General features: G+C 40.5%; 1 protein-coding gene across 3 annotated transcripts in view; it reads right to left on the minus strand.

Moving 5' to 3' along the window:
- The window catches only part of NR3C2 (nuclear receptor subfamily 3 group C member 2), a 190013-nt gene that overhangs the window by 23044 nt on the left and 143725 nt on the right, over window positions 1–23244 (minus strand). For all 3 annotated transcript variants that reach the window (XM_058802915.1, XM_058802914.1, XM_058802916.1), the window contains 2 exons: window positions 8972–9310; window positions 8415–8559 (listed from right to left, as the gene is read on the minus strand). In XM_058802915.1, the coding sequence (XP_058658898.1) occupies window positions 8415–8559; window positions 8972–9310 (484 nt within the window). The remainder of the gene's footprint in view (window positions 1–8414; window positions 8560–8971; window positions 9311–23244) is intronic.

The raw sequence follows: 23244 nt of genomic DNA on the forward strand, positions 1-23244 counted from the left end.
GGATAAGGAGGTCGTCTCTTTGTGGATTATTAGCAGCTTAAAAATAAGAGACCAAGGGTCATAACAAATGGACATCTCTCACAAGTAATGGAGGTTACCAGGGAAGTCTCACAGAGCTGGGGCCTGGGCACTGAACTGTGCTCATACATCATATGAGAAAAATCAGACCTCTGGAGCTGACAGAGCTTGCTGATGGCTCCAGATGATGAAATCAAGAGCTGCCTGTGAAAGACTGCTGAAAAGTCCTGCAAGTCTGTGGGGCTGGCTGGCAAAATGGAAGGGGAAAGTCACTGATTGGACAATGCAGACAGTATAATTGTCTCCCACCACACATACAAAATAACAAACATTACACAATAAAGAGTCCTAGGCATAACTTAGGACAGGTTTTTGGGCTTCTGCCTTTTGAAAATGCTTGCTCAATGTTCATTAAAAAAAAGCAAAAATGTGAGAGAAGAGTTGAGAGCAAGACAGAAATTGTAATTTTGCTGCTACATCCACTGTGCTCTAAATCTAACGTGTCAGTCTGGTCTCCTCCCAAAATTAATACAAAGCATGAGAGGAGGAGCTGAGGATGGCCAGGGACAGCAGACAACTAGCAGATCTATACAAGGGGAGGTCAAACTGACTCACTGATTCTTCAGCTCACAGAAGAAACAACAGAACTTGGTGGAGAACTAAATGATAAATGGCATGCATGGGATGAGAAGGATTATATCCACTATTACTGCAAACACAGGAATGAAGTGGCACTCCATTAAATTATCAGCCACCTGCTTTAGAAACACCTCCAACAAACATATATGCATAATGAAATTGCAGAAGCAACTGCCACAGAACATTTTAGATTTCAAGATTATAAATGTATTCAAAGGGGTAACAGGCAAATTCACAGAGAAAGACACAGAGGGGTTATTAAGCACAAGTGTCCAAATGCAATCTCACATTCAGAAAGTACCTAAGTAATTGCTAGAATGGGCAAATTAAGAAGAAAGTCCCTTGTCCTGATCTTAAACTTTCTCTGGCCAATTTAAAGGATGACAAACTCTGCTAGAGGGACAGTTTCTGACATTTCCCCATTCTCACAGATCTCCATAAAACTACACTATCTCCCGTTTACCTTTAAAGCTTCACAATTTGAAGCAAAACACTTCAGAAATTTAAGAAGTGTTTAGAGATAGAGGCATTAAAAGGCAGAGCCTTTAGAAATTTAAGCAAAGAAACCGAATCTATTGCTTTACCCAACCAATGACCTGCTTACAAAGAAAAGAAGCCCAAAACTAAAGACTTGGAAAATCTAGCTGAAGCATGTATTATGTATACATCTATTAGGTACAGGTATGACAGCAGTTTTCCAAAATTTCTTTTTTTTGTCTGCACTACTGTTGGGTGGGTATGTAACAAAATCCCTTTATGCACTTCTCTGGACGGGAACTGAATCACACTTTATGAAAAAGTAAATAGTAGTAACAATGTATATAAAAAATTTACTGAGAAGATATTCACTTTTCACTGCAATGACACTTCGCATGAATTAAGTATTCCTCACTAAAATAATACATGCAAGCAAAAACCGTGCAGGGAGGATCACCAAGGAGTGCTTGCTGAACTTTTAACAAGACCAGTGACTGCACAAACAATTTATCGGCAAATATGAGCACTGACAACTCTTACCAAATCTGGTTGTGGCAATAATAATTGAAAATGAGGGATTTGGAGGCTGCCTGATGACAGAGATTACAAAAATGTACCCAAAATTAGAAACTACAGGATTAGCAGATTGCAAGGGAAGACAAAAGGGTTAACAGCCATCACCCTGCCAAACATAAAAGCAAAAAAGTAATCATTGGAACAATGAGTGAAGTTTCTTATTGGCTTTATCACCATTCACAGATGATCTAACTAATCATCCCCCCCAAGCCCTGAGGTATATGAGCTTAAATAAATAAATTAAAAAAAAAAAAGGTGATAATAAATATTCAGCTTATTTTATTACATTTATCTTCCTGCTGCTACCATAGAAATCAGAACACCAGGAAGGCTTACAGGCTTCAGCACTGAGAGGGCACAGAGAAGCTGCTGCATCCCTGCACTGCCTTACACAACACCAAATCCTAATGTTCCCAGCTTCCACTGGCACATCATGAGGGAGTTTAGGAATGTAATGAAAATGTTATTTACCAAGAAAATGTACTTAATTATTAAATGAAGATTTTTTAAAACAATCTAAGCTGTTTCACTTGAGCTACATAGCAATCCTTAATTTAATTTTACGGCTTTCCTCAATGTTACAAAATCCTCTGCCCATCCACATCCCATGACAGTGCTAGCACAGAAACTTCCTAGAAATCCCCTTGTACGGCTGTTTTTCCTGCTCCTCTCTACCTCATTTGCTCTACCTCAACTGTCTCTTTGAAAATTGTACTCTCTATTGTTCATCTACTGCCAGCATCAACCTCGGTCTCCTCCTAAATTTAAAAACTCCACGCTTGGGGCAATTACCAAAGGCATAGCATGGGAGGTGCTTGCAATACTTCCTTTTTATTTTACTGGGAGCAAAATCTTAAGCTTTAAAGGATCTGTTTATATCAATTTGTAGTAAACTTTGTTAATTACATACATAGTACATATTTTTAAAAAATTAAAATAAATATATATCCATCATTACATTCTGCTCTTAATATTTTGTACATAATATTAAGTAAAGTGCAGTCTCTATTGAAATGTTTTTACTGTAAGGACTGAGCTGCATATGATCTAATACAATAATTTCAGAGATGGAAAAACAACATAACGTATCCAAATGATTGTGAAAGCTGGCTCTGGTTTTGAACTCAGTTTTTCAAGTTCAATAATTTTCGCTACCTTATACAATGCCTAGTGCTGGTTTTCATTAGGCAAACCCTCAAGTCCTTGACTAGGGTAAAAAACCAACGACAGCATCTAGTACAGTGGCCAGGAAATTCAGAACCTGCACACTTCTGCACCTGTGATTTATTCTTTCTGCTGCGGATGACAAACTGAGGAAAATCAAAGGAGCAAGAAAACACACAGCACATTAGTCATGCAGTGCATTTGCAAAATACTGTTGAAATATTGATGCTGTACTTTAAGGTACTAAAGTGTCTCCACACAGTGTGTCTCAGCATCACTGAACTGTCTCAGTATCCCACATCACTGCTATTTTGCAACCAGGTAAGGCTGGAATGGTAAATAAGATAATTTGGGTAGATTTGTTAAAAATAGGAAATGATTTTGAAATTTCGGTCTTTTCATAAGTAGCTGCAGATTCAGAAATCTACAGAGAGACAATGTTAAACCTAAAAGCAAAAAATAAATCAAGACCTGTGGGGGAATTCCAGGGTTGGGTTGTCTCTCTGGGGCCTTTATGCCAGCACAAACCAATATCTAGAGGAGGAGCACGGCTTGCGTTTTAATATTCATCATCAATTCCATCAGCTGTGTTTTTGCCTTAAGGAGAAGTAAGAAGCCACCATGCATCTTCCTCAGGGGAAGGAACGGATAAGCAGTACAGCTTGCCACGAGGGATGCAGTTCTGGCTTCCAGCTGGGAGGAGGAGATGTGCTGGGAGCACGAGCCATGGCCCCAAAGGCAGCCCGTGTCCCACCGCTCCCACTGGTTTCCCACGTTGTGCGAGTGAGGATCCCTGCCATTCCGTGTCTTGGCTCCTGCCGGGTTTCTGTTGGCAGTACTGAACTTGTAAATGCTTTTTATTCCTTCCTGAGCCTCTGAAAGTTTGCCAGCCAATGCCCTGACTTAATGTATGGGTGGAAGCAGATACCTGGGATGTTGTCACCAGTAGCCGGCGGACAGCAACTGCCTGAGCCCGTTAAAACCTGAGCAAAAAGGAGCATCCCTTGCCTTCCTCTGGAATTCAGGCATCTGACTTCTGCACTGCAAAGACAGAAAAACTCCTGCTTTTGAAAGGCTGGGCTCACTTCTTGTAGACATGAACTGTCACGGCACCGCTTTTCAAAAATGTTGAGGATTTTTCCCTCAAAAGGGCACAGCCAGGGAAAGAGTCATGGTAGCCTTTAGTTCTATGATTAATTCATCCAGTAAGGGAAAAAGCAATGGAAATTGCAACTAACTGCCCTACCTTCCGGAACCATGCCTTAGAAATCCTGTTTAAGGCTGCTCCCTGCAGTAAAGAGTATTTTGCAGAGTTTCAGCCAGAATCCCTGAAAATAAGCTGGTGTTACAAACCATGGGGATTCGTACATCCCTTGTTTTGTTCTTGCACCCATTCCAGCCAGCACTACTTCGTTTTCTGCTTTCAATTGTGTATGATTTTACCCATTTAATGCTCTGGACTTGGATTATCCACACATGTGCCTGCCTCAGGTTGAATTAGATTAGAAAATTTTAGCTTAAGTCTTTGGTTAAATCTTGAAGAGGAATTTTCTCCCTCCCTTGAGTTAAATAACCTTTTTTTTTGTTTTTTTCTTTTCTTTCAGGATTTCTGTTACTTTTGCAGAAGGAATCTGAAAAGTCTCAGAGCTTAGGGTTTGAATTAGGGACAGTCTTTTCCCACGTCTTAAGAAAATCTTCCCCATTAATATCTCTGTTCTCCCAAATCCCTAGATCCATTCAAGGTAAGGCTTCCTCAGTGACAACAAATGAAGAAAAACCTCCTAGAGTCTCTTACTACATAATCCTTACATCTCATCCAACCTGATCAAAGGAATCACATGGGAAAAATATTATGGGATAGTATAACTTAAGGGTTTTGTTAAGGATACAGTCTTCAAAGCATGCACCTGAAGGGCTTAGACTGTGATTTTGCAGACCACCTTAATTTTGGAATTTTGCAACTTCTTGAGTTTCAGTTTGCACAGCCTACAAACGTAACTGCAACACTTTTTGAATGTTATGCCATATGCAGCAGTCATTGTTTAAGAGTGTTTACCCTCAATACAAGCTATGTGGTGCAACGTGTACCACGGTCTTCTAAAGATTTACTGTGGATTAAAACCAAAGCTGTATCTACAGAATATTAATTTTGATCACAGCCACTACATTACAAAAAGAGATGGATTAAAAAACTGCACATGCCACAACTTAAACAAACACAACACAAAACACCCTATTTTATGCCTCTTTTCAGGCTGTTTTTTAGGCATTTCAGTGACAGGCTGAGCAGCCATTTCCTTATCCCTCAGTTAAAATCTTCGTGTTCAGCTAAGCCCAATTAAATCAATGGAATATATACTTGAATCATAAAGACAAACAGTACACTTAATTAGATAGGTAGCATGACTAAATGAAGGCAGACAAATATTTCCAGCCTTCCACAAGCCTAACAGGAAATCAAACCACATATGAGTAGGGAGGCATTTTGCACTATATTTATACAATCAAAACTACATTTAACAGCTATTAACAATACAGATCCTCATTTGTTATTGGCCTTGTTTACAGGCCTTCAGAACAAGAAAGAAAACAAGATCATATATCACGGCCCTCCAGAAACATTACAACTTCCTTTTATTCACAGTAGTTAAGAGTAAACGGAAAATTCATTTAACATAAAACAAAGCCACATAATTCCACTAATGCCAACCTCTACTTTCACTTACTTTCATTGAGGAAAATGCTGAACCCTCTGGGGCACCAAGGGCCTGGTCAAGGACATTGCTTATTTTTTCTTGTAGGAGAAACAGGAAATGACCTCTCCAGACACAATATGAAAAAATACCAAGAAAATCTTAGCCAGATGATAACAGAAATGAAACTCTCTCAAACCAGTAAAAGGAAAGGCATTGTAAAGCATCTCCTTTCATTCTGCATCAATTTATAAATGTCCTAAAATGCCAAGGGCAGTAAAACACTCAAAGTTTCACCAAGTAAACCTCAAGGAGGTCTAATAAACTCCATGGCACAGAAACAAAGGCCAGTGCTTATAATTACACAGCACATTTCCAAGTTCAAGGTACTCAAAAAGTAAAGGTAAGACCAGCCTTCAGGAATTTCAGAGCAAAGTTTCAAAGCACTTCACGAACAGCAATATGTATTGTATTTTGTATTACAGGAATGGCTTCTACATTGAACTGTATTGTACAATTCCAGTAAGTAATCTCTGGCCTTACCCCAAAACTGGGAAAAGCACTGCATCTCTTAACTTAGAATCACAAAACAGAAGCTTGGGAGGGACCCTGGAGGTCTCAAGTCCAGCCCCCTGTTCTCTGCAGAGCTAATTTTGTCATTGGAGCAGGCTGCTTGGGGCTCTGCCCAGTGAAGGCTTGGACATCATCCGGCACTGAGACTCCAGGGCCTCTCTGGGCACCTGCTCGGCCGATTCGCCATCTCATTAGGAAATGTCTTCTCCTGCTGACCAGGAGGCACTGTCTTGTTCCAAGCTTGGGATCTCAAACTCTCATTCTTCCCCTGAACACCTCCATGAAAAGCAACACTTCATCTTTTCTACCACTCATAAGGAAGCTGAAGGGTGCAATTAAATCCACATTGCACCATCAGGTCCCTCACTGTCCCAGTCAGCCCTGACCACCTCGGCCATCCTCCACTGGCTCTCTGCCAGCTTCTCAACAACTTTGCTTTGCCAGAGAGCCCTAAACTCAGACTCCAAATGCAGCCTCAACCACCATTCTGAGTGGCAATGTGAGAGACTGGGAACAAATGCCTGCTGTGATGCCCAGTGAGTATGAAACAAGCCAAGTGTGTGTGAAAGAAAACCCTTCACGTTCCAGAGATGTGTCCATCACTGTTTCAGAGTGAACACCAAATGTCCTACTCTTTCACCTCCAGCGAAATTTCTGCCCTGATTAACTACTTCAAAAGGCCCTGTACCCCTCTTACATCTCCTGGCATTTTTTTTTTTTTCTCTATTTATGAGCAATTGCCTTCTCTCTGCAATGAGCATATTGCCAAATTCACAGGAGACCAGACCACTATCTCAATTACATATCTGGTTTGGGATGTTTTAATTTTGCACTCCTTTTTGCAACTGGATCCCTACCTCAACCTCAATATAATTCTACAGGCACTTATCTTCAAGGCTTGCAGCATAAAACTCTCAATTGATCTCAAATTCTCAAAGTAGCTTCTAGCTGCAGTAGAACAAGAGCAAGCAATGCACACACTTTTATTTGCAAGCAGGATTGATTTCTCTGTCCAATAAATTCTGACCCCCTGACTGACTTTCCTGAGATGAGGGAAAGCTGCTTTTGTGTTTGAACTGTTAGTCTACATTCCCCCAAGAGACCTAAACTCTTCAAAGTTCACATTTTCACTTACTTCTAGCTACAAATACCTTTTTTTTTTTTCCTGTGACAATTCTCTAATGTTCAAGTCATAATGGAGGTGCTTTCAACATGGAAAATGGCTGACACTACATTTTCGGCCACATGAAGTAAATCACCAGTCCTCCCTCTTAAAAAAAAAAAACGAAACCAAACAATCCTTGTTTGATATTGCTCACTGCTTTGGGACCCATCTCATACTCATTAATTATTTAGGGATTCCTAAATCAAAGACAGACTATTAAGATAGACAGTGACAAAGCATCTTTTCCAAGAAAAAGATTTCAGAATGCATCAGGAGATTAAGTGGTAAGTTATTTTTTTGTTAATTCTATTCCTGTTTTGTGTTTTGTTTTTTTTTTCCCCAAGTGCACCCATATCCTATTGATTATGTCTCCTTTTTACCTCTAAAGAAACCCCCTCAACTTTCTGGGATAAGCAAATGATGCAAGTCCCTGTTTGACTGCCTGTGCATTCACTTAGATTTTTGACTTTACTGTCTTGTAATAAACACTAGGAGAATGGAACAGAAATTAAATTATAGTCATCAAAAGCAAAGCACTAAACACACACAAACATAAAATATGAAGGAACACATACTCAGACAGAATGGTTGATCCTTCTTTTTGTCTGAATGCATCATAAAAGAAGTTATGTTTCATTACTGAAAAAACATTTTGGCTTCTTTCACGGTTGCAAAGAAGGGTAATTAAGACTGTCAAGAAAACACATTGAACAGCTGTATATTGTTAACAAAAGCACCATTATATGACTGCTCTGAAAAACCCCAGTAATTTAAACATTCACATTTCCTAGAAGTTGGATATTTTTCCAAGCTCCAGTAGATACCAAAAAATGTTCTTTTCTATAAATTGTGGTTGTGTATCAGTCACATTTCAAACCAGTGGGATGGTCCCAGTTTGAGAACACATCCCCATACATAAGGAGAAGTGGACAGCAGTAATCAAAGCTTTGGCAATTGAAATGTGAGTCACTGAAAAAAATTAAAACTTCAGCTGCTTTTTAAGCCACAATTAGCTGAAATTTTCTTAGACTATGAGTATGCCTGAAAAACCAAACAAAGACAGCAATCCTTCCAGCCTGCACTGAAAAGGGCCATTAAGGAATACTTACTCATCGAAGATCAGGTCTGGAGCAAAATAGAGGAACTGGCTGTTTGTATGTTTGTATGACCTCCAACTCAAGGCAAACGATGACAGACACATCCATGAATACTGAATTAAAGTAATTTGGTCCTCGAGAGGCAAGTTTCTAAATCCTAGAGATCAAACCAGAAAATATCCATGAACTACAAGGGCTGGTCAAACCATCACCAAACACATAGCTTAGTACTCTTCCAGTATTCACAAACAAGAGCAACACTCCCAATTCGGAAAAAATAAAACCACAATTTTTCATTCCAGTGACAAAACATGTTTTCTTCCTAAGAGGCTGTTACTGAAGATGAAAGCTTTTTAAACATCAATCACAGACATTTGAAACAAACTTTACATAAAATAAGAAAAATCCCAACTATTTTCTCTCACAGGTTCATCTCTCACACCCCCCAGTTGCCGGTTTTCTCAACACAGTCCATGGATTAACAATGCAATTTGCTTAACAAAGCAAATGCTTCTCTGAACTACAAGAAACAGTGAAGTGACATCTCAGCAGATGAGTCACGGTCCTACCTGGAAGTATCTTCGCCCACTTCACCACCTGAATCATCTGCTTGCCGGCCAGGCGGTTTAGGGTGGAGAGCAGGTACTCCGCTGTGTCCGGCTTGGAGCTGTCGTATCCTGCGTACACGATCTCTGGCTCAATGCTTTCAAGGATCTTCACAGGAGAGGGAGTAAGTGCTGGTGAGATAGCAGACATGTGGGGGACAAGTGCAGTGTTGACAGAGGGCTCGGTCACGGGCGCGATGTACGTCGTCCCTTCCTCGGGGCTCTGCGGGGGCGGCTGCTGCCGCTGCTGGGGCTGCTCCTCGTGCATCCCTTTCAATTTCCCCAACTTTTTGGACTTCCGGGCTGTGAACGTGAGCAATGAGAAAACCAAATCAGTACAGAAAGGCAGCAAAACCCTGGGCTTCTGGGCTTTATACAGGAAATGAAAGCCAAAGTATAATCTTTAAGCTTTTCAGTGAAACAGACGCAGGACCTTAAGAAATACCTCACTGCTGGCAGCATTGTCACACTGGAAAAAGGACCAAAAGACACCTCTGAGCTCATTTTCACTGCTTTACTGGATGTTTTTATACATGACAGAATGTCCAGTATCTGCCTCCATACAGACATGCATATAACATCCTAGTTACTGTGGTCAGTGCCAACTAAACATTTCAGAGCTGTAATCACTTATCACCTACAAGACTGCAATTCATGATCTGCATTGCATTGGTCATCAAAAGAAATCTGCACAATATTAGCAGACCCAGAGCCCTCCTAAGCTTTTGCCTCAACTTGAAATGTAGTCAATCCATTTTGAACAGCTCAAGTTAGTCAAGTCCCCTTTCCTTTTGCTGCTTTGATATGTCCATAACAGCTTTACCCATTTCTCTTGAATATTTAAAGCTTAAATATTTATCCACTTAAAGAAGAAAAACTGAACTTCGTGTAACACCTTTCTCACTGCTACCAACATGCCTCTGGTGATTTGCCTTTCCTTTTCTTTTAATTTCCTTTTTTTTCCTTAATTCTACCCACCCTACTTTTCTTTACTAAGTACTCTTAGAAGCCAGCAATACTGCAGTGCTTTGACTCCTTGAAGAGAGGCCAGCCATTCCCTGTGGGTTGCATTCCCAACTTTGCATAGCATGAGGAAAGAACTGGAATTAAAAATCAAGACAATTCTGTTTAAAAACCACACACAAAGAACCAAACCAAAAACCCATCATCACCCTTTCTGCAATAGGGAAACGGAACAACAACAACAAATAATCTTTAAAATCAATAAATAATGAACTACGTTTAAGTGTTTGCAGATCTTTCAGGGTAACTTCTCTCAAATGAAATCTTTGTTATTTATCTGGACACAGGTAAAACCCTTGTCTGGACTTTTATCTTCCTGTCTCTTGATTCTTACAACATTCCTTTTACTAGCATCAGTAAATACAAGCCTATCTCTCTCATACTTGGAATACTATTGCAAATAGCCCCTTCCTAGTCCATATCCTTTCCCAAGTTTACCTCCTCAAGTTTCTTCCCATCATCAATTCCCCTACCCTACCTTTCCTTAAATATAACCCCTTTTCTTCAGTTCCAGGATCCTTTCTGGACAACTTCCACCTCTCCAAAATGTTCACTTCCACTCTAGCTCAGCATGCCATGCCACCTCCTCCTGGGATGCTTTCAAAGCTTGCTCTATGCGCTTGTTCCTGCTCCTCTTATTTACGGTGCAGGAATCTCCCCAGTGAGACCCCCAGAACCACCTCATTACTCTGCCACAAACCAATGTTTTAAGAACCCCCCTTCAGAGCAGAGCTGCTGCTGCCCTCAGACCATTTCTGGTGACAGCAGCATGAATGTGCCGCTGTTTCCTGGACACTGGGGCTGCTTGCCCAGAGCCAGTGGCTGGGAATGAGCGATGCAGGATACAGACGCCCAGAGGCCAGGACAATGCACACCCAAGTGCAACAATAGCCCCTTGTTTTCAACACTTCCTTGCTGGGATAGTACCTTGAACTCAGAGGAGATGGTTCATCCCAAGATTCAACATAAAAAATTATTTATTAGGGTAAACATGAGGCACTGCTACAGAAAACAGTGATGTTACTACTCAAATGTAAGATCTTGAAGGTGCCCAAAGAGATGCTCCTTGACTAAGGTGTTCAAAAGTTAAAAATAAAATTCCCTGCTACTGCAGCACATCCTGCATGGAGCAAGGAGTCCAAAATCCCAACATCAGTTTGTAGTCATTTCCATCACACCATGAAGGATCTTCCTGGCTGATCTCAGCGCAAACAACCCTCAGAGAGCCTACAGAGAACTTCAGAGATCTTTGTTTAACTTTTATCACTTTCGCTTCTGAGAGCTGGAGGAAATTAGGCGAAGGAAATTAATTTTATTGATTCATTTCAGGATGTATGTCTCTGCTTTTGAGAATTCCTTATTTCCTCCATGCCTGCAGACGTACAGACCAAGTGAGGCAAGTTGAATTTTTTAATAAAAGAATTGAATATGCAAATAAAAATGTACTGCTCCTAATAAAATTTAAAGTTCTTTTGTTGAGCTAATCACATCTATGCAAAAACCTCCTAATGACCAAAAGCATTAGCACAGGCTACACAGGAATAGCTGTCCATTTGAAGTTATAAGGAAGAGGTGAGACAAGTATCTGTCAGCAAAGGTTTCACTGCAGCTTAATCTGTCTCAAGACACAAGAATTGTGAGAAGATCCTTCTATAAGTCTGTTCAAATCCCATTTCTTACTTTGCTATTACAAAATTCTTAAAAGAACTCATTCAAACAAGGAAGAACAACCGAAGGATTTTTTTATCCTCTGGTGCATCAAGCTACATGGATGCAACATCCATTCTTCAAGATGTCGTTTTCAACTCTAGTACCCAAAAATCCATTTTACAAAGCAGCAGCTGATCATTTTGTTAAACAAGCATTTTCCTCACTCTGCAAAATAAAACAGAGGGAGTTATAGGCAAAGCAGGCAACCCTGGAAAGTTCAGCCCAGAAAAGGAAATGAAAATGCAGTTGTTCCCCATGTGGTGCAGTTGCACCTACATGAGGATGTCCTGGTTTGTATTTATCTCAGAAAGACAAAGTTGGACTTACAGATTTTTCAACAAAATAAATCCCAAAAGCAAAGCACCGATGAGCAAGCTCAGCTGAATGTCTGATAATGAGTTAACAGAGCCACTGGACACTGAAAACAGAGTTTAAAAATAAGCCTGAAGAGACAGAGATTAGTGCTTGCTGCTACTATTCATTAAGTTTTTCAGGCACTATGTTTTTTTCTGTTATCACAACAGGACTAAAAAAAAGAGAACTCTACACATTTTTCATGTTTACAGAGGCAAAAAAATGCATTTGCACCATAACTACACCTGAGTAAAAAAAAGTGTTGGTTTACCAACTCCATCAAGTATCTTGCAGCACAGATGACTGATAACATACTTAAGACATAAGTTTGTATGTTCTATTCTCCAATACTTTTTTTTATTAAAAGAAAAAAAGAAATTCTTCCACGTATGAAACTGGCATAAAAATGTGTTTTAGTTTCATTTTCTTCCATTATAATGCCTTTAAAATGAAGCTGAGAAAAACATTACTGCTTGACAGTCATGTTTACAGTGAAGAAAACTGTATTTTTCATTTGGCTCCATGCCAGCACTGTAGCTCAACGGGTTTGGTAACTCCCACAGAAACCAACAAGTAAAGATTAAATACAAACTGAGCAGTACACACTCCAAGGCGCTCTTTAAAAGCTGTTTTTCACATCTGCTCTCTCACTCCAATACCAGCTACAAAACCAACTAAGCCACCTCTGAAATGCAGAGTAAAAGCCACACTCATCAGGATTACTCCCTGAAAACGCTCAAGAAATCCCTGGCTCTGCACACTGACCAGGGGATGGAGCCAGCATGGGGCATTTCCAGCGACAGAGCTGAAGCCTGAAGCCTGCCTGGGGTTAGGACAAGGGTTTCATCCAAATGGCTGTGTAGCAGTGACTGCAGGACTTCTTGCCTTCCTGTTCAGCGCTACTGCAGCCAGAATATCGTATTATAATTCTCCTGTTTTTCAATCACCTCAGACAGAGCAATAGGTGAAGAAAAACAAACAATAGAGAAAGACACTGCAGATATACCAGAGGTTAAAATCTCAAATATCTGTCATGACTTTTGTTGAGTATTTTAGGTGGTCCTTATGCTCCAATTAAAAGAAATGAGGTGTAACATTTGAAAAAGTCTGTAACATTTGAAAAAGTCACAAACCTGGAATTTAAAAAGGCACTTCCAACAGCCATTCTCTGTAGCTCTAACAATAAATAGTGGAACAAATAAGATTCAAGTCAGTTGGACAGCTGGTTCCTTACTATTGAACCCTCACATGGAAGTCTCCTTTCTTGAAGATGAAACAGGGGTCCTGCCATCTCAGGATGGGAATTTTTGTGCCATCTGTGAAATGCTGAGTAGGTTTCTAGTCATCTGCAACAGGGAATGCTACTCTAGGTCCAATAACAGGACATTTATCTGGATGTGGCCCTATTGTAAAGCGGCTTTGGAATACAAATTAGCATGAACATCAGCTACAAATTATAGCATCCCTTATTTTTAAGGGTAAAGCTTGAGGGTTTAGGGTAGCCATAAGGTAGGTAAACTACCACACTATCTTTTCAAAAATATCATAGTAAATTTACACAAGTTGGGTCTAGAGGGAGATAATACATGTAGATTATACATTATGTACTTCCTTTGTGCCCAGGGAATATACACAAATTAAGTTATGAACTCCAACACCCAATCACTATTTTTCATAGGCTCAAAATTAGTAATTTGCATCACATTACTGTTAAAAAAAGGGGATCCAGAAACATCGAAGAACAAAATGTTTTTAATAGTAGATAAGCCCCTATAAATATTATTATTTAATTCAGTAGATTTCTAAGAGAGTAGTATCTTGTTTGTAGAATTGTACTAGTGTTCAAATTTAGAAGATGAACAATTTTAAAAGCTCTGCAGATTCACTCATTTCCAGTACTCTGAAAGTAAAAAAAGTAAGCCAAGTCTGAAGTTTAGAAAATAAGCCGTAGTTCTATGTAGGGTGAATCACAAGACTTGCAAGGACAATCCCCTGGAATCTAAATTTATTTTTCCTTAAAGGTGGTATTCAGAGCTTGCCTTGATGTCCATCAGAAAATCATTTACTGTTTGTATACCTAAAGTCACAATTCAGAGGACTAAGACTTTTATTTAATCACATCTGTAAAGCTCTGCCAGAGCCAGGACCAAGCTGATCCTGACCCAAGAGATCTTTATGATATTCTATGCATGTTTGAACCCACAGGGGATATCAAAAACACATTTTAAAAACATATGCTACCTCTAGTAAAGCCTCTCAGTGGACAGAGAGGGGAAATCAGAATGGACACAGCAGAGGACACAAAAAGTGGTGGATGTTTAAAAAAGATAGAGAAGAGAAAGCAGCAATTAGAGTAAATACACAAAATATAAAAGACAAGGCAGGGGAGGTGCAAATCACTATAAGCACTTCAGACAAGGTATAATTTGGGATTATTTCTAAGCGTGTGCTGTACCACTAGCAGTCTAGGCAGCCTGAGGGTAGACAATATGCTGCAAAACAAACTCACTGTGGCCACCTGTACCTCTGTACCCCAGCCAGTGCACACCTGCATTTCCAACACTTGGGCTCCTCCACTGAGCTCCAGTGCCCGAGCTGCACACCTGAGCTCCAACCACCCCCTCCAGCCCAGCCTCCACAGCTGCCAGCGTTCCCCCTCCCAGCCCATGCCAAATGCTTCAGCATTTCCCGCACACCCTGCCACTGCCACCTCCCTCTGCTCTCCACAAACAACCTCCAGCACCTTGCTGCACCACAGTTACCAAAGGCGCCAGTTCTCCCCTCCAGGCAGCTCTGACTCAAGGCAGATTCTTCTCTAGGCCCTCGCTCAGCACCTCCACCTTTGTACAGATAAATGCTCCATCAAAATGCCACTCTTCTCTCCTCTGAATCTTTTCATCATGTTTGCCTGGTGACTTTGCCTCACTTACTTCAATGAGCTGACATCTGTTCTCATTAGCTATTTTACTGCTACCACAAATAGTGTTTTCCCTTCCCCCAAATCTGTTGTATCTTGACATGAAAATGTTGAGCTATCTTGGTACAGACGTTTTTTCGCTTAGCTGTCTAGCACAATGGGAATGAGATTTTGCTGAGAATTTTCTAGACAATAATACAGACTTCATATATACACAGAGACATATGCCTGGGAATGCATGGAATAAAGTGAAAAGCAGTAATACAAATGAGATCCTACAGCATTATACAATTTTCCCTACAAAGTGCACTCTAGCACACTTATTTTCTTCCAGAAACACAGAAGGAACAACCGAGATAGAACCCTAAAGCTTCCATAAAACCCACTGCCCACTTTGGGAAGCAAACTACTGATTTTCAGGTAGCTCCAGAAGACAAAGAACCTCTAAATGTGACCCCAAGTGTTAGAATCACAGAATATCCTGAGCTGGAAGGAGACCACAAGGATCCACGAGTCCAACTCCTGTTGTGCCATGTGTGAGAGGAAGGATCAGGTACAAATCTGGAGGCCCACAGGCAAGCAGATGAGTCACTGCTTTAACTGGAGAGACCAAGGGGAGGAAGCAAACGAAAAGCAACTACTGAAGCAGGGACAACTTGTACAGGGACTTAAAAGGAGAGCACAAAATTACTTTATCACGTAAGACACATTGCCAAAAGGACTCGACCCTTGCAGAGCAGAGGCCTTTCAAGGGTGATTTCTGCAGTAGTGTTTGGGATATGCTGAAGAGACCCAGTAGTCTGCCTAAATATGCAAAGAAAGCAAGACTGCAGCTGGTAAGGAAGAAAACAAAGGTCCTGGCTTCACATGGCAAAATAAATTTTAAAATCTGTTTCTGACAACTGTGACCCAGAGGAGAAAGTGACAGAGAACTTGCTGTTGAGCAAGGAATCAGCAGTCTAATTAACAAAGCGAAGAAAATTTCCAAATTTCTTATCCTCCACTGGAAGAAGGAAGCTTTTACTGGATGAGTAGCTCCAATCCAATGATTGAATTCAGTGGAATGAAATGGAAGGCATAACTGAAACAATGACATAGTCTGACATACTGTTTAATGATTAATAAATAACACTTTAATCTGACAGGATTGGACAGCTTAAAGACAAGGAGTAAACATGCATGAAATCTGATCTATGGAAATGTCACATTTTATTTGCCTTTAGCCAGACCCTGCAAAGAGCCAGGACCATCCATAAATACAATTCTTATTCTTGGTTTACATCTGGATACCAAAAAGGGAGGTAAAACACAGATAGAAGAAAGAGCTTCTGATGCATATTTTAATGGTTATTGTGGACTATTTTCATTATGTTCACCTGGATGTGTTTTGGTTCATTATTCTGGTTGGATTTAAACTCCTCATAAAACAGACTGCACCTAGGTAAATATTACTTTGGCTACTTATAGAACAACCTCAGAAATGTCTGCATTTTGCTTTGTTTGGAACAGATTCTAATAAATGATGCAGTGCAATGCTGCTGGAGCACAGGCCTGTAAAGCACAGAAACAATATATCTGAAGCAGTTTATCCAATTGCCTTGAGCAGGATCAACTGAACTTTGCCCAACTCAGTATGTTATTAATCTCCAATAAAGAGAATTCCACAATATCCCACCACTATCTAACCCCTCAGTGTTTTCCCAGCATCTGCAACATTGCATCAATTTTGTCTGCAGTAAAGTTGATTTCTCCCCATCATTCCCCCAGTGGCCAAAAAGAACAACTTATCATTCCTGTCCTCTTTTACACCACTTTTTGAATTGAAAGACTTAAAGCCTCTCCCTTCTACACTAACAAGAAATGAGTTTTTTGACTTTTTTTTTCTTTTCCTAAGCATGTTATTATTCTTGTTCTTCCCTGGACAGTCTCTAATCTGTACACACTTTTCTTCAGATACATGATATGAAATTTCAGGAAGATTCAGTTTAGATCTTAAAGAAACCTTTCTAAATTTGAAGACCTGATGCGAAAAAACAGAACAGGTTAAAAAGGGACCTACAGGACATTCACACTGGACAGGTCCCAGAAGACATGAGAGGCACATCCTTCACAAAGGTACCACAGGTACTGCAATCCCACCAACAGCCACAGGAACATACGTGACAATTTTGCAAGGCTGCCCCATCCCCACCACCCTGCCCAGAAGTGCTGAAACCAGACACAATCATCAGGCCCACACTTGCCAGCTCTGACAAGAAACAGAGTGATTCCTTGGCATCACACAAGACTTTGCCTATTTTTGCAACAATTTCACCTCGCTGACTTTAACTCATGATCATTACCCAATTGTTCTCTCCTTTCTTCCCTGCCATCCCTCAAGCAGCTGCTCTCAGGTATCCCATTTCCCCACGCCTCAACTTGCACTTCTCAACATCCTAGTCTGTACCAAAAATGCCATCACATTGGTTTCCAACAATGAAACTAAAGATGCTTTTGAGTTCTGATCCAAATTGTAGATTTACATATTTACTCCCTACTTTGTTATGCACGTAATCATTACAATTACCACTGGATCCTCAACAGGACCCTTCTCTAGATGTCCTTTCAGTATAACAAGGAACCACTCTGGAAGAACACTATTCTGAGTAATTACATGCCCACTTCATGAGAAATCTTAGATGTTTTAATGAAAAAAACCACATTTTCTTCTGATTACACTTAGGCCTGGAGTCATTGAGCAGTGAAATGCAAACAGCTGCAGGGAGGTGGCACCTCACACCAATGTTTGCACGCAGCAGTTGTCTCAAAAATCTTCAGGTGAAAGCCCAGATCAAATCTTGTGTATATTGAGGCCTGCCCCAAGGGTGAAGCTCAGGTTACCCCCCCGTCTATCACGTGGGACAGGGATGAGCACTGGGGAGTGTTTGGGTAAGAGACAGAGGAATTAATCCCTTTTTTAAGTTGAGTTTCAGGCTAAGCATTCATGAAGAGAGAGCGGATAGAAGTGACAAAAGAAAGCCAAGATCCAAAGTGCATTTTACAGGAATATTTAGGTTGTCAGGGAAAATGTCTAACACATTTGCTTGTTTCTCAGCAATCCTCAAAGTGATAATTAAATGAAAAATAACAGTTTCATAGGGGTACTCCTCCCTGTGTGGGAACAACTTTCACCAAATGCCAATTAGCGGTTTCCTGTTAAAATCAAATCAAGCTGGTTCTGATAAAGCTTTTTAATGAGAAATGGCTAAAGTATGAAAATTTCCCCCCATATATATTGCATATTAAATCCCAAAATCACATAACACAATCTCACATCTAACATTTTTGGTATATAAAACTCTCTCTTGTACTTCTTCATTAATTTCAAAAGAAATGTATTTACTAAATATTTAAATCATCCTATAAACAAAGCCTTAAAAAAAAGCTTACAAAAGTAAATTATAATGTTGATGAAAGCCAATCTTAATCAGTCCTTTTCAGATGCTCCCAAAACTCATTTTTTACTGATTATTTATTCATTCTTCAAGCGTATGGCAAATTCAATAATTCTTGAGCTAAGAGTTATCTACTAAATGCATCACTGGTTTTGATTATTCTATTTGACATCAAATAAAGACAAGCAGTAAAACGTCAACAACAAATGCAAAGATGAGATCACCTGCAACTCCAACACACCTGTTGGAATGAAACATCAGCAGCTTGAACTGTGAGCATTGGTAATAATTTGATTAAAAAGAAAGTTAAGGATACTTTGGAGAAGAGATTTTGACTGCACCAGACTGAGCACTCTTGGCTATGGTCACTGGGTTCTGCCTTATGCCAAGCAACAACGTTCCTCCCAACACACCCATTCCCATCCAGCCTTCTGCAAGGCACTCCTCATCCAAGTCTTCCCTCTTGCTTTTATTTGGGTTGATACCCAATGTTCCATGTCTGTTACATGATTTATGTGCCCTCCATCCTGATTACAACACGATAAAACCCTGACAGACACTTACCATGTACAAAACTTCATATTTACATTGGAGACAAAGGCTCTCCCAACAAGTGTTTCAGAGTCCTTCAAAACCAAACTCTGCCATAACTCTCATTCTGTATCTTGAGTGCCCAGACTTCCACTTCATGCTAAAGAGTGTTTCATTCTTGTTCTTGCTAGAACTAAGCTTTGTAAGTGCTGCCCTTCCCTCTGTGGTCTTTCTGGGTATGTCATTACCACACTCCCACTTGATTTTTTTTTCCCCCAAGCAACAAAAATTGTGAGATCCTTTGTCTCCTCATCTGTATGACTTTCATATCCCCAGTTATTATCAACTCAGATTTCTGTCAAATGTTCTTACTCCTAATACACTGAATGCTGCTGGTCTGTCCCTCATCTTCTAGAAATTATCTCCCCCACTTCCCAGAACAGCAAAGCTACCTGTGAAATATGACCAGGCTGTTTATCTTCTGCAGCCATCTTGGCCATATTTTTCACCATCTAGTTCATGATTAGTCATTAAAAAAGAAAAAAGAGTATAGCCCTGTTAATCTCCTGCTTCGATAAATTACCCTGAACATTAGTAAAAACACTCTGTAGGTAATACCAACCATTCTCCAGGGTAATGGCAAATCTCTGCCATCACCCATTTGTATGATCTGGGAAAGCTGATGGCAGAGAACCACAAAAGCACACAAATCACCAGCCCCAGTGTGCATGAAGATGTGTACTGGGTGGTTTAGAAACACTCCATCCAGTGCCTTCACCTTGCCTCTCTCTTTGTTAAACACCAGCTTCCTGCTGCTGTGTACTCCTAAGGCTTAAATGTGCCCAATGTTCCCTTCATAACCTGCTGGCATTGGGCTCCAAGAGCTGCTTTTTGAGCCAGGTATTCCTGCCACACCTCACACTTATTTAAGCAAAACGCAGATACAAAAAATGGAAAGCCATGCAATTGGGAATTGGTGGGGAGAAAAAAGCAGGAAATAAGATGAATAACAAAACCCACAATTTTGCATTGTGAGCCCACCCTGCTTTGGCCAAGGTTGTTGCAAGCACGGCAAGTTAAATCTTCATGCCCTGTTATTCAGGTGGAAATTCTCTGAAGCAATGCTCGGTGAAAAGGACAAGTTCCTCCTGCTCCTACAGCTTCTCTCGTGATGGGGAAGTGAGTAATGGAAACACATCATCACAAACCACAGGAGCAGGTTTCTAAAGGGTTCTGGTGACAACCAGCAGCTCTGGAAAAAGAGGAACAGGAGACACAGGCAGGTTTTCACCACAAAGACTACGCTTTTACTGTGAGGAAGAGTAAAAAGGATATGGAGTTACAGCACTGTGGAAGGAAATTGTAATAATAATATCACTGTGGAAGTGATAATTTGGTGATTCAGGAAAAAACAAAGCATCACCAGGAGCTGCGCATAACAACTTTTGAGAAATGCTGAAAATCTTCCTCTTAGAAAACTGTGATCACCCATCTTGTGTTTTGAACCAAAGCAAGGCACTGTGTACAGCATGTGAAGCTCTGGGGAAAGAGCAGGCTCTGAGCCTGCACAGGGAGTGCTGCACAGCCAAAATCACCCCCAGAGCCTGCGTGCACAGCAGCACTGCAGGACAGCAGGCAGGCTGGGACACACTGCCAGCAGGAGCCCAGCCTGGATACCACAGTTCCTTTGCAGGGCTGGCAACCAAGGGTGCTGTGCCTTGAGTGGCACAGTGCAGAGTCCAGAGGATAGAAGGGGAAGTCTGGAGCCCAGCAGCCCCACACCAAAAGCCTGAAAGGCTGCTTCTGGAGGCAAGACAAATGTTGCTGGCAGCTGGGCTCTTGCAGAAGGGAGAGCTGGAATCAGGAAAACATGAAAAAACAAAGCATGAACACGATTAGAGTTTGATCAGGGACTGCTGGATGTGAGGTGTGGGCTCTTGAACTCCTACAGTGCATCTTCTCCACTGCCTTTGCAAACAGAATAAAATCATCAGCAAAATGCCAAGGACACACTTTCAATATTGCTTTTAATTGATGCCCGAGAGATTACTCTGACATTACCAGTCCTCTTCAAAATTCTGCATTTTTAACTGTCATTCACAAATAATTTCTTAATAGTTGCTGCATGTGACTGTTCTCATAGTTATCTACAATATTCAAGAATCACAGAATCATTTAGGTGGGAAAAGACCTTTAAAATCATTGAGTCCAACCATTAACCCAACACTGCCAAGTTCACCAAACCATGTCCCTAAGCAGCAGATCTACATGGTTTCTGAAGGAAAACATCTTCCCTGGGAAGCCTCTTCCAATGCTTGACAGCCCTTTCAGTGGAGAAACTTTTCCTAACATCCAATCTAAACATTCCATTCATGAGGATTATGAAAGTTGGAAAGTTAGAGGGTCACACCACAAGCAGGGCAAGAGCACTACACGTGGAGTTAGATGGACACAAAAGCAGGAAAAGTTAACTGCTGAACAAATTGGCTCCTACAACATCTTCAATGGCAGGTTTATAAGCAACAGGCAAATTATCTATTACTTATAATTATCTATTACTTATTTATTACTTACTTAAATATTATTTATTTGTTTGTTTCTTATTACTTAAATAGTATTGTTTATTACTTAAAGGTCCTTTCCAGCCTGCTGGTGTTTTTAATGGTCTGTTGAAACAACTGCTAAAAACCCAGCTGAATGTTCAAGCTAAAAAATTATTGACTGGATTCCCTCAGAAGAAAATGCTACATAATAAATGCAAATAAAAATGCATTAAAGTTAATGGCATTTCAAAATACTTTGCAGTTAAAGTTTAAATGAAAAATAAAATTTAACCATATGTATACCTCAAATTGCTTGTGCCTTACACAAAGGGGTTTATTTTCCTTTAAAATTTATGAAATCACAGTTCGTAGAAAATTCTACAGAAAAATAAGAGGATACACTTTTGCTGTATTTATGTTTTCTCCGGGTTTTCAGATTTTTTTCTTTTTTTTTCTCAAAAAGATAGGAACAATGATAATATAAACCATATAAGCTCCAGTAACTGAAAATAATAGTGCAATTTAAAACCCTACTAGTATGAGTTCTTAAGCAGAAAATAGAAAGCTGAGCAGAAAGCTGAACTACTATATCTTATTACTGGTCATCTTAATTAACCTATTTTTCAGATTATTGAAATATTTCAATGTATAAAAAATAAGGGTATCTGCCAGTGAAGCCTACAAATCACACCCAGCATCTTGTGCACCAAGTGTCTTACATATGTAAATGTATGCGGACCCAAGACTCGGATTTCACAGGCAGCCTCTGCAGACAGAATGATGAACTGTGCAATTTGCAAGGTGAAATCTATTTTATGTCCCTTCCAGATCCAAAGGGTCCCTCAGCAAGCTGCTCCTCACTGCTGTGGGATACCAATGCTGGGAAGTCTTGGCAGTGTTTCACAGGGGAGCTAAGGCAGGGAAGGATTCCAGCCCTGCATGGTGCTGATCTTTCCACACATTATTGTCCCCTCTGCACATATGGCACATCCCATGGCAGAAGAGGAACCTTCTCTGAACTTGCAGAACGGGGAGGGATGCCTGGCCACTAGGTCCCACCCGAGGTGTGAGGATCAATCTGCCCACGAAAGTGGGGTGGTGGTCACCTCAAGTGACACCACATAAAACATTCCCACTCTCCAGGCTCCAGCACACGGCAGTGACACCAGAAGGCTCTGTGGGACACATCCCAGGGGCTGCTGCCTTACAGGATGCAGCTGGTGGTGGCACAAGACCCCATGCCAAGATGTGGGACCACGGGGACAGACGCAACTGAGGAACAGCAGCACGAGGCGGGAGCCAAAGGAAAACGTCTCGTGCGAAAGCAAGAGCCTGGCCAAATCCAATCACAGCACATGCTGGAAGAAACTTCCCAAATCCGTGAAATTGTTCTGGTCCGTAATTAACTGAAAATTAATTACAGAATCTTGAAAAGAGCATAAACCAAAAATGGGCCAGCATACCTTCATAGTGCAGTTGCTCACTCTGAATCTCTTCCAACAATTAAGCCTAGCATATGTCACTGGAGTTAAAAAAAAAGATAACAAAACAACAAAATATGATTCCCAAAAAAGTTTTGGAGTCCTACTTGCCAAATGGGATATAGCTGTCTGCAGAGCGCACACATACCTTCTAGAGATGAGAAGGATGATTTAATGTGATACTTGGCAACTTCAGCTTTGCAGAAATTACAGGTTGCAATGCTTCTTATAAAATCAAAACAAA

The sequence above is a fragment of the Ammospiza caudacuta genome, chromosome 4, assembly GCF_027887145.1.
Source record: "Ammospiza caudacuta isolate bAmmCau1 chromosome 4, bAmmCau1.pri, whole genome shotgun sequence".
NCBI lineage: Eukaryota > Metazoa > Chordata > Aves > Passeriformes > Passerellidae > Ammospiza > Ammospiza caudacuta.